The sequence below is a fragment of the Alosa alosa genome, chromosome 10 (assembly GCF_017589495.1).
Source record: "Alosa alosa isolate M-15738 ecotype Scorff River chromosome 10, AALO_Geno_1.1, whole genome shotgun sequence".
Taxonomy (NCBI): domain Eukaryota; kingdom Metazoa; phylum Chordata; class Actinopteri; order Clupeiformes; family Clupeidae; genus Alosa; species Alosa alosa.
In genome coordinates, this window is record NC_063198.1 from 29,730,944 (window position 1) to 29,743,749 (window position 12,806).

The 12,806-nt window shown below is 47.6% G+C and overlaps 1 protein-coding gene across 1 annotated transcript in view; it reads left to right on the plus strand.

Annotated features, from left to right (window-relative positions):
* Positions 1–2,851: 2,851 nt before the first annotated feature.
* The window catches only part of tfeb (transcription factor EB), a 39,504-nt gene continuing 29,549 nt past the window's right edge, over positions 2,852–12,806 (plus strand). Inside the window, 2 exon segments of the mRNA XM_048255519.1 lie at positions 2,852–2,960; positions 8,327–8,438. Coding sequence (XP_048111476.1) covers positions 2,852–2,960; positions 8,327–8,438 — 221 coding nt within the window.

Consider the following 12,806-nt stretch of genomic DNA (forward strand, 5'->3'; position numbering starts at 1 on the left):
GAAGAGCTGTAAACAGTGTTATAAGGCTGCGTGTAGCCTACATATCCGCTTAGAGCTCCAGTGGAATTTTAATTTCATGACAAGAATTCTCGGTCTAACCGTTCATGTGCCGTTGAAACTGCGTAAATAGGCGACCCATCAGGCCAGCACTATAACTCCGAGCGTGGTAAACAAAATCAGATATTTCAGGCAGTAAATGCTCCCATTAAGAACCAAACCAGATTTTGTTCAAATCTACACACCTATGGCTACTGAAAAATTTAAGGTTCATTTAGCAAATGTTGTTTTGAAGAGTTAAAAAACATTGTTGTTTTAGAATTTCCGAACAAAAGTGATAGTTGGGGGTGTTACGATAATGAACCCAGAGTAGGTGCACAAAGGACATAGGCAGAACTGAGACATTACTACAGTAGAAACACCTGTGTGTGTGTTTGTGTGTGTGTGTATGTGTGGGTGTGTGTGTTTGTGTGTGTATATCCACTGATCAGCCTCCACGTCTGTGCAAACACACTAGGTGGAGTGGTGTTTTCTCAGCAAACAGGCGGAGACGCTTAGCTGCACAGAGTTGTAGGTTGTCTGGCGGTGGTGATAGCAGCTCCTCTTCAATCCCCTCTCCTCTTCACATCCAGGATGTGTTGTAACACCTCCACAGCACTAGGGGGCAGCAAATTTCAGCAGAAATTTCCTGAGGATGACATTCCAGGCTGGAATACCATCAAACACTGGAATGCTCTCATTGAGGTTTCTTATAGGACATATGTGCAGTCAGGCCCTTTGTCATGGTCATAAGATCGTATTGTGTGTGCGTGGGTGGGTGGGTGTGTGTGTGGCAGAAGATCTTTAAACACTTCAGCAGTGAAAAACCCCAAACTTCTCTTTTCTTTTCGGTTTGTGCTTGCTGTTACGTAGCACATTAAGTGGTTACAGTCAACAGACTCTCAGCTGGGTGAAAATAAAACAAACCTGAGGGGGTAGTCCAGCTGTAATCGCCAGCCGGACCGTTTTCCTGGACGGCCTTGTGTGTGTGTGTGTGTGCGTGTGTGCGTGCGTGCGTGCGTGCGTGCGTGCGTGCGTGCGTGCGTGCGTGCGTGCGTGCTAAGCCCTTACATTTCCCTTTTGGAAAGCATACTCCTCAGAGATGTGTTGGTCAGTCAGGGCTGGAGTGTGATGATGTCAGTCCTCTCACGCAGAGCAGGCTGAGGAGAAGAGGAGGCTCTGCGGAGAAGCGCTGGGAACCGAAATATTACGATACAGCAGAATCAATTAGAAAGAACTGGAACCGTGACCCAGAAGCAGAACACACACACACACACACACACACACACACGCACACACACACATGACCCAGAAGCAGAACACAAAACCGAAATAGAAAAAATCCAAATTCTTTTTTTTTATCTTGAATTTGGACTTACATGCTGGAGGAGATTTATGTACTGCAGATGGTTAAAGACCTTTAAGTTTATTTACTCAAGGTGGTTTGTATGCTGAAGGAGGGTTTTCTCCTGGATGAGGGACACTCTGACAGGTACTCCAGATGTATAGGGGAGGGTTATGCAGGTCTGGAGTGCGTTGTGGAGGTGGGGGCAGATCTGGAGTGCGTGGTGGAGTTGGTGGAGGTGGGGGCAGATCTGGAGTGCGTGGTGGAGGTGGGGGCAGGTCTGGAGTGCGTGGTGGAGGTGGGGGCAGATCTGGAGTGCGTGGTGGAGTTGGTGGAGGTGGGGGGCAGATCTGGAGTGGGTGGTGGAGGTGGGGGCAGATCTGGAGTGCGTGGTGGAGGTGGGGGCAGGTCTGGAGTGCGTGGTGGAGGTGGGGGCAGATCTGGAGTGCGTGGTGAAGTTGGTGGAGGTGGGGGCAGATCTGGAGTGGGTGGTGGAGTTGGTGGAGGTGGGGGCAGATCTGGAGTGCGTGGTGGAGGTGGGGGCAGGTCTGGAGTGCGTAGTGGAGGTGGGGGCTACTGAAGGCAGCCATGCTGGACTAAAGACACAGTGACAGGGATTCCAGTCAGCCGCGACAAGGGGCATCCTGTTTCTGGACGCTGATGGCAGGTCTGGAGTGCGTGGTGGAGGTGGGGGCAGATCTGGAGTGCGTGGAGGAGGTGGGGGCAGATCTGGAGTGCGTGGTGGAGGTGGGGGCAGGTCTGGAGTGCGTGGAGGAGGTGGGGGCAGATCTGGAGTGCGTGGTGGAGGTGGGGGCAGATCTGGAGTGCGTGGTGGAGTTGGTGGAGGGTGGGGGCAGATCTGGGTGCATGGTGGAGGTGGGGGGCAGATCTGGAGTGCATGGTGGGGGTGGGGGCAGGTCTGGGTGCATGGTGGAGGTGGGGCGGGTCTGGAGTAGGAACACAGTGACAGGGGATTCCAGTCAGCCGCAACAAAGGGGGCATCCCTGTTTCTGGGCCTTTGATTCCAAGACGTTGCAAGCATCACACAGCACACACACTCCTCACACACTCACACACACACTGTGAGCATGTGTTTGAATGGACGCTGATTCCAGGAGAATGGGGTCTCCCTGTCTCATCCACAGCACCCTCTTGTGTGTGTGTATGTGTGTGTGTGTGTGTGTCTGAATGTCTTGGCAGGTCTGAGTCTCCTCTGTCTTGTCTTGTGTGTGTGTGTGTATGTGTGTGTGTGTGTGTGTTAGTGCAGAGTGGGGGGCAGAGGGGCAGGTCTGGAGTGCGTGGAGGAGGTGGGGGCAGATCTGAGTGCGTGGTGGAGGTGAGGGCAGATCTGGAGTGGGTGGTGGAGGTAAAGATCTGAGTGCGTGGTGGAGTTGGTGGAGGTGGGGGCAGATCTGCTGTGGGAGGTGGGGCAGTGGAGATGGGGAGGTGGGGGCAGGTCTGGGGGCAGGCATGGTGGAGGTGGGGGCAGATCTGGAGTGCATGGTGGAGGTGGGGGCAGATCTGGAGTGCATGGTGGAGGTGGGGGCAGGTCTGGAGTGCATGGTGGAGGTGGGGGCAGGTCTGGGGTACTGAGTGTGGGGCAGGCTGACTAAAGGGGCTACACAGTGACAGCTGGACCTGGACTAAAGACACAGTGACAGGGATTCCAGTCAGCCGCAACAAGGGGCATCCTGTTTCTGGACGCTGATTCCAAGACGTTGCAAGCATGAGTCATCACACAGCACACACACTCACTCACACACACACACACACACACACTGTGAGTGTGTCTGAATGGAAACCCTTGGCAGGAGAATAGTAGAGGGGTCTCCTCTGTCTTGTCTGAGGCCCTCTTGTGTGTGTGTGTATGTGTGTGTGTGTGTGTGTGTGTGTGTGTGTGTGGTAAGGGTTGAGTCTGATGGCCATCAGGCTCATTTAGGGGAAGTGGAGGCGCAGAGTGGCGAGCGAGCGTCGGAGGGAACAGCAGAATGACTCAGGGCTCTGTGGTGACACTTTTCCTCTGTTTGTGTGTTTGTGTGTGTGTGTGGCAGCGTGGATCATGAGCGACGACACTCCCTATAAGCTCTGCCCTCAACTCTGACAGCTGAATAAGACGGCTAGCTCAGTCCTAACAGTGCATGTTTCCCCCAGCATTGCGAATGTGTGTGTGTGTGTGTGTGTGTGTGTGTGTACCTAACCACGTCTAGCAGCACCAGCCGTACAGTGCGTCCAGTGGATTTGCAACCATGTCGCTGTCAGGATATACACTACTGAGAACTACAGAGACACTTCTACAGCCCTGAGCGACGACGCTCTCTCTCGCTTTACGCTCTCTTCTGATTTGTGGATGGTAACCATGATGTGAACAGGTGACACGGAGTTTTGGACACCTTGATTTCATTGGGGACAAGTCTGCTCTTCCTGGGGGTGACCACTGCTTTGGATGTAAGAAGCGACACACACACACACACACACACACACACAGAGCGAGTGGAGCACAGTGAATTCTGTCCTTGTATTGTGTAAGCAGTGTGCCGTTTATGTAAGTTGTCTTCAGACGCGTGACTGTATGTTCAGTAGGGCTTTGTTAGGAGATGTGTGTGTGTGTGTGTGTGTGTGTGTGTGTGTGTGTGTGTGTGTGTGTACGTGCGAGCAGCTGGATATGATTACTAACAGTAGGAAACTGCAGCGGGTCCCTTCCCATTGACACACTCAAAAGTATTCTTCCTGTGTGTGTGTGTGTGTGTGTGTGTGTGTGTGTGTGTGTGTGTGTGTGTCAGACTGGTGTGTGTCTTCAAACTGATGGTTTGCACAGATACACAGATGCTGTGACACCTGCTACTGCAGTTTGTTATCTGTTATTATGAAGCTGTCAGACAGTCAGCCTGTGTGTGTATGTGTGTGTGTATGTCAGACTGGTGTGTGTCTTCAAACTGATGGTTTGCACAGATGCACAGATGCTGTGACACCTGCTACTGTGTTAAAGGGCAGCACACATACATACACACACACACTGTTGCACACTTCATGTGAAATTGACAGACTTAATAGACTGTATTCCGAGTGTGCGTTAGTAGTCTGACACGACTGCCAGTCAGCTTAGTATGATGTTCTGAGGCTGACTTTCACTTCCCCTGCAATTGTCTCTCTGTCTCTCTCTCTCTCTCTCTCTCTCTCTCTCTCTCTCTCTCTCTCTCTCTCTCTCAGTCTCTCTCTTTCTCTCTTGCTAGAGGAAGGTGTGGAGTGTGTGTGTGACTTGTGAAATCCTCACAGTGGGGAGAATTGAGCTGGGGGGCTTGTGTGTGTGTGTGTGTGCGTGTGCGTGTGTGTTTCCTCTAGGAGAGTGTCTTTGATACTCCGGCGTCATCAGCTGAAGTGCTCTGACCTTGTTCTCTTCTCTTGTTTTCTTCTCTTGCTTTAAACAGACATTTCTCTTTTTACTTTTTCTTTAACGCTGGAGCCACACACACACACACACACTGCCCATGTTCACCAGTACACCCCTCTCTCTCTCTCTCTCTCTCTCTCTCTCTCTCTCTCTCCTCTCTCTCTCTCCTCTCTCTCTCTCTCTCACCCGCACACATCCATACACACACACCATAAATTGCTTTGAGTGTGGAAATAGGCCTCTGTAAATAGTGTGTAAATTATTGTTGCACCTGTTGAATTTTTGCTAGGCCTGACTGTGTGTGTGTCTGTGTATGTGTATGTGTATGTGTGTGTGTGTGTCTGTTTCCAGCACCTGTTGGCGTGAAGTCAAGCTCAGTGCAATAATAACACACAGCAATTTCTCTCCTCCAGCCCTCAGTGGTGTGGTTGTCCTGTGTGTGTGTGTGTGTGTGTGTGTGTGTGTGTGTGTAGTAGTAGTAGTAGTAGTAGCACACTCCTACAGCAGTTTCCCTCCTCTAGCACTCTAGCCCTCGGTGGTGTGGTTGTCCAGTGTGTGTGTGTGTGTGTGTGTGTGTGTGTGTGTGTGTAGTAGCACACTCCTACAGCAGTTTCTCTCCTCCAGCCCTCGGTGGTGTGGTTGTCCTGTGTGTGTGTGTTTGTGTGTGTGTGTGTGTGTAGTAGCACACTCATACAGCAGTTTGTCTCCTCCAGCCCTCGGTGGTGTGGTTGTCCAGTGTGTGTGTGTGTGTGTGTGTGTGTGTGTGTGTGTGTGTGAGTGTCAGTTATAGTAGTACAGATAGTATTATTAAGTAGTATTGATACATTAAGTAGTATTGATACATTAAGTTAGCCTGACGAGGCAGATTCAGATCACGATGTTGGGTCTGGGAACATAGCATTGGCAGGGTTGAATATGAGGGGTGCGATAAACAGTTGTCTTTCAAATTCCCTCTGCATGCAATAGGATAGCACTACAACCCATTTGTCCCATGCGTTTTCCCACCAGTGGAGCTAGTTGGTAGATCAAACTTTTGTCATATCCGGTAGGCAAAACTCGGAATACATCTTTATTTTTTAGGAGTCTTTAAGAATCGCGGCCAAAGCCAATTCGAAAGACTGCTGTTCACCAGCAGCCATCTTCTTTGTTTTTAAGTAGCAGGGAATTGACATGGAACCGTCGCAACTCTGTCATCATTATGTTAAGCCCGCTTACCGACTCTATACACAGTGTGAATGGCCTGACCGAAGATTGTTTTTTCCAGCTTGCAAGCCAAAAGAGAGTTGCTAGACGATCCTGGTTGCAAATTGCATTTGCTGCCGCTAGGGTGCATCTAGATTTCTAGGCTAACATTAAGTAGTATTGATGAACAATTCATTGATATGTGTGCTGCAGTATACAGAACTGCACATATAGTTTTTCATTGAAACTTAAATCATCAAAGTGAAATGGTGCAGGCGGCTAAAGTTCTCGGAGTGAAGGTGTTGTTATAATGGTGACTCCAGAGTGAAGGTGTTGTTATGGTGACTCCAGAGTGAAGCTGCAGGGTTTCCCGCAGGAAATGTGTTAGTCAAGGTGGTAGGTCGTAGGTCCCGGGGAGGGGGTCTGGTATCAGTTGCCATCCGGGGGGGGGGGGGGTTCTTGTATCGGTTGCCGTGGGGGGGGGGTGTGGGTGTTGGCGTCTTGTTTGTGTGATACACTACAGACTCTACAGACTCTGTATATTTAACAATTATTTATTAAACACTACATCATAAATAAATAACCAGCTTCTCAAAATAACAGTTAACAATTAGACTATTAGATTATATATAGACTATTACAAACTATAGAACAAGTGCAAAAGAAAGTGCAAAACAACAAAATGTGCAAATGTGATCAGTCACTACTTATGGCAGAGCTGACAACTAGCATTGTTACAAGCCATCCTCCTTGGCTTTAAAAGATAATTTCAAAGGGCCCTTTGGTAATTGCACTGTTTTACTATTGGACCATTAATGCTTATCTTCATGCAGGCTGTCAGACTGTTGACCTGCAGCCTGTTCCGCAAGTCTGTCCTGATCTATACACCGAGAGTGAATGAAGTTTAGATCATTTTATGATTTTTAATTTAGAGGCCGGAGTGGCCGCTCTGTTCCGCTCCCATACCGCTCACACCACGAGTTTGAGGCATGCCCACTAATAAAACCAAGACCGTTAATTTTCAAAGATATTGGCCATATAGCCTAAGTTCGTTGATAGGGATGGAGTTAGCTAAATAATTTAGAAAGCATACGCGTAGGCACGGATGGGCATGGACCGTCTATTGTCAGTCTTGTGCGTCCGATTAGAGGCGCAAGTCAACACTGTGCTGAGAGCAGGTGGCTGTTTACTCGGCCGCTTTTCCGGTCAAATTCGCGTCAGGTCAATTTAGCTCCCGGTCCCCAAAGAACTAAGAGCAACGGCAATATATTTCACTCAGAACATTTATTTTAAAAGACTGCAACACTGATAGTGCAACAACAAACAAGCTTGGAAACGTTAACTACAGGGATCAGTCGGGATTAATTGCCAAAAGAACGAAAATGACAAATCACGCAGTCGGCTAAATATTTTAAACTTGCCCCAAACGGATGAACCCAGCATCGATGTGCGCCGTGATAAATTAAAACACAAATTGAAGCAACAACTTGATCATTGGACAACCCTACCACTAAACCTTTCCATAGGCCTGCAACGTTTATGACATAAAAAGTGGAATATGAACACGTCATCACACCTGACAATTAAACGGAGCTGTGGCTGTTCGCGATTTGACTGATTCTTGAGAATGAGGAGCGAGATATTTGCACTGCTCAGCTCCGCTCACTAGCTCTGAAATTTCGGAGGCATATGACATACTGTATGTAAAGATTATAAAATCTTTTCGATTCATGACACGCTTCTTCTTATCCAAGGTGGCCGCCTTGACTGCAAAGTGCTGCGGGAAACCCTGAGCTGTTGCTATAATGGTGGCTCCAGAGTGAAGGTGTTGTTATAACGGTGACTCCAGAGTGAAGGTGTTGTTATAAAGGTGTTGTTGTAATGGTGACTCCAGAGTGAAGGTGTTGTTATAACGGTGACTCCAGAGTGAAGGTGTTGTTATAATGGTGTTGTTGTAATGGTGACTCCAGAGTGAAGCTGTTGTTATAATGGTGTTGTTATAATGGTGACTCCAGAGTGAAGTTGTTGTTATAATGGTGTTGTTGTAATGGTGACTCCAGAGTGAAGGTGTTGTTATAATGGTGTTGTTGTAATGGTGACTCCAGAGTGAAGGTGTTGTTATAATGGTGTTGTTATAATGGTGACTCCAGAGTGAAGGTGTTGTTATAATGGTGTTGTTGCAATGGTGACTCCAGAGTGAAGGTGTTGTTATAATGGTGTTGTTATAATGGCGACTCCAGAGTGAAGGTGTTGTTATAATGGTGGCTCCAGAGCAATGTGAGTTTGCTGCGGTCTGCTGGTCTTTTGGCTGCCTCTGTGGCCAGTGATGGATGGTGACAGTGATAGTGTCCTCTCTCTATTTGTGTCTCCTGCAGCCTGTGCCCTCTACCCCAGCCACCACCACCCCTCCCTGGCGGGAGCTCGGCCATGTAGAGAGCGAAGAGGAGAGGACGCCCACATCTCTCTCAGCACTTTCTACACAAAGAGGTAACCGTGTTGCCACCGCTCTCACTTGCTAGCACGCTAGCTCACTCCCCTGGGACAGAAGGAGATGCATACGCACACATGTCTACTGAGAATACGCAGGACTTCCTCAGCTAAACCTGTCCACGCAGAGAGATATACAGAGAGAGGGAGAGAAAAGAGATAAATACACACGTCTGCTGAGAGTATGTCTTCTACAGCGAGGCCTGTCCACTGAGGGAGAGGCACAGAAAGAGACAGAGGGAGAGGGAGAAAGAGAGGGAAAGAGGGAGAGAGAGAGATGGAGGGAGAGAGAAGTCACTGCTTAGCAAAGGCCTGAGATATGCTTCAGTGTAAGAAAGTTGCTCCCTGTGCCAGATCCAGTGCCAGGTCTGTTGGGCCCTGTAGTAACTGCCCTTATTATAGCTGGAGGCATTGTTGTAAAACAGTGTTGAATGCCCTCTGCGATAGGCACTCTGATGCCCTCTTTTGTGCCCTGCTGCCCAGGAGGAGACGAGTTGAGTCACTGAGGGCAAGAAGGTGCTTGCACATTGCCCCAACAAACGGCAAAAAACAAACCCCAACATTCTAAAGTGGGCAGCTAGTTGATAGGAGTCTTTAGAATGTTCAGAAAACCAACTTCCAAAAAACAAACCCCAACATTCTAAAGTTGGCAGCTAGTTGATAGGAGTCTTTAGAATGTTCAGAAAACCAACTTCCAAAAAACAAACCCCAACATTCTAAAGTTGGCAGCTAGTTGATAGGAGTCTTTAGAATGTTCAGAAAACCAACTTCCAAAAACAAACCCCAACATTCTACAGTTGGCAGCTAGTTAATACAGTAGCATTCTTTAGAATGTTCAGAAAACCGACTTCCAGCTCCCCTCAGCCCAGAGAGTAAAGGACTGACTTTAGAAACAACTCCATTCAACATATGCAGACTGATGGAGCAAACTGACCCAACTGTTTGTGTTTGTTGGCGTTTGTTGATGTTGGTGTTTGTTGGAATGCACTATTAGCTTAGATGGAGGGGACCTGAAGTTGCCCCAAATCTGCCTCTGCTGCCCCTATGGCAGGATGGGGGCAAGATGGGGTAAGCAGACTTTGCACCCAAAGGAGGCTCAGAGCACATGAATGTGGCTGGATCACGCAGTTACAGGACAGACCAGTAGGGGGCGGGTGTTTGGTAAACCCACTGTGGTCACCTTATCGTCTCGGGCCATATCAGTTCCCTCAGACAGAAACACACACACACACACACACACACACACACACACTAGTTGTTGACGTTATTGTATCTTGTTTCCCAAGCAAAGGGATCTTTAGGTCACAGGCCAGTCCACTGATGCCAAACAGCAGAGGCTGTCAACAGTCTCTCCATTGGCTATAACATCTTATGATTGGCTACAGCCCTATTCCCCTGCTGTCTGATTGGCTACAGCCCTGTTCCACACCTCTCTTGATTGGCCACAGCCCTGTCTGTTCCCGCCTGACTGTGCATGCTCTCCTGGTGTGAAGCTGCTAGATCTAGGCCAGCTGTTTACTATTGTCTGGGACTCTTCCTGAATATGTGTGTGTGTGTGTGTGTGTGTGTGTGTGTGTGTGTGTGTGTGTGTGCAGGTTTTTACTGTTGCCTGGTACAATGATTTCTGAGTGTGTGTGTGTGTCTGTGTGTAAGTGTGAGTGAGAGAATGTTTTGTGTGTGTGTGTGTGTGTGTGTGTGTGTGTGTGTGTGTGTCTGTGGGGAGGGGGTGGTTGGGACTCTTAACAGACATATGCCGATTTAAACACAGATGCTTATCGACTGTTCTAAAGAACCTTTGCTCTAGTGTGTGTGTGTGTGTGTGGTGAGAGAGAGTGTGTGTGTGGGTGTGCGTGCATACGTAAGTGTGTGTGTGTGTGTGTGTGTGTGTGTGTGTGTGTGTGTGTGTGTTTATACGTGTGTGTGTGTGTGTGTGTGTGTGTGTGTGTGTGCCTGTGTGTGTGTGGTGGGAGAGTGTGTGTGTGTGCAGTCATGTAGAGGCTGCTCCCCCAGTGCTGATGATCTGGGCCCTCATGACTGAAGTGTTCAGGGGGAAGTTTCATCATGAGGTTGCTTAAATGAAACAGAAACCACAGAATAGCACTGCACAGCTCATCAAGAACATTTCACCAGTTACTATCTGCACACACACACACACACACTCAGAAGTCAGGGGTGAGTTGTCCAAAAGCATCAATGACCCCATTGTAGAGGCGCTACTTGAGTTGTCATCTAATAGGGCTCATGTGTATCATATGGTCATCTGTGGTTCACAGAGTCCAAACAGTACAGTCATGCCGCCTTGACCTTTGCTAGGTGGACTCATACTGTCCATGCCTGTTGCGTGGGACACCAGTAACAAAGGTATTTTACATTCACTTTTACTGCCCCTATACCATGGCAGGGTTTACTGTATTTTTTGAGAAGGATTAGTTGAGTGTGTGCGTGTGCGTGTGCGTGTGCGTGTGCGCGTGTGTGTGTGTGTGTGTGTGTGTGTGTGTGTGTGTGTGAGATATGATATGAGGCTTTTCTGGGAAAAGTGACCTCATGCCAAGTGATGAGAGATGAGTTGTTCACAGCTGATGGGGGTTAAAGATCATAGTGGACAAGTGTGAGAGTTCAGCGTCTACAGAGGCTGATGTGCACGCCACCATCTTTCCCTTTCTATCCCATCTCCACCTGACAATCCTCCATCTTTCTATCCCCCTCCACCTGACAATCCTCCATCTTTCTATCCCCCTCCACCTGACAATCCTCCATCTTTCTATCCCCCTCCACCTGACAATCCTCCATCTTTCTATCCCTCCTCCACCTGACAATCCTCCATCTTTCTATCCCTCCTCCACCTGACAATCCTCCATCTTTCTATCCCTCCTCCACCTGACAATCCTCCATCTTTCCTCCGTTGATCCTCTATGTGGGGTCCTCTACAGGATGGTATGTGATGTGTGTGTGTGGTTGGGGGGGGGGTGTAAGTGTGTTTTTGTTCATGCCAGTTAGTAGGGGTGTGAATCTCTCATGTAAAAGACGATACGATTCGCATCTAGATACATGGGCACGATTCGATACAAGAAAAGATACATGTTTAAAAAAAAACATTCAGTACGATTCGATGCGATGCGATTCGATGCAATTCGATGCAGTTCAAGAATGGAAAGCATTCTGAAAGATTTTTTATAATTTGCTCAAGGTGCACATTAATTTTATATTATCAATTATCATGGTCATGGTTGTCAATTAGGCAACAAAATGTGTGAATATGATTATCTAAACTGGGGTTTGTTTCATATACTGTATTGAAATGAAAAAAGAATAGTCTACATTTCAGTCAAACACAGCAGCCAAATACAACATAAAAGCACATTTTTTATAGACTTTATAGAGTTATATCTGATTGTTTTCATGGGGCTGTAGCCTTGTTGAGGTAAGACAATACCGAAATAAAATAAAACAGTGCTTAAGACACTCTTGGCCTTTTCTCATATAGGCCTAGCCTACCCTACAAGAATAAAATAGGCCTACAAATCAATGAACTCTCTGGGCTTATTTTGTAACAGTAGACCTAATGCAGAAACCTAAAATTCACAAGTCTGAGTGAATATGAACAAAATCATTGGCTAATAATTTATGCATCGTTTTGCAGCAAGGGCCAAATTATTATTTAACATTAAGGAAATCCCTTCATCAAAGGTAAGGCTACTCTACAGACTATCGTTGCTGTTTAGGAATGCTACAAGTGCTTAATTTCGCGCTGGATTTCTAAAAAGAAAAGCCGACTGAGTGCAAGTTGTCACATGCTTAAATTGCAATAGATGTATGGGTAATGAGGTCATTTGACAACTTTGGGCAATGAATGTAACCAAAAACGAACTGCATTACCCACAATTCCGCGCCACGTATAGTTTCAAAACCGGAAGTGGGATGAGAGCGCTGCGTGGAACGTAAATGAGAGTCTGAGCAGCAGAAAAGGTTGTGAAAGTGATTCATAACAAGTAAATCAATATAACGACCGGTTCATTTCAGTTTTTTTTCGACGGGGCTTCACGATCGATGTAGCCGTATCTTACGTTAAAAACGGATACCGATACGTATCGGTTAATCTTTACACCCCTAATACACACGCGCACACACACCACCACACACACACACATACATACATAGTATTGATTGGGCTTCCCCTCATCTTCATTTCTATCTAACTTTCTGATAGAGGACCATGGTCAAGGTGTGTGTGTGTGTGTATGTGTGTGTGTGTGTGTGTGTGTGTGTGTGTGTGTGTGTGTGTGTGTGTGTGTGTGTGTGTGTGTGTGTGTGTGTGTTCACGCGCGTGTCTTTATCCTTCCGTTACTCCTGAAAGGAGAAGACTGTTAA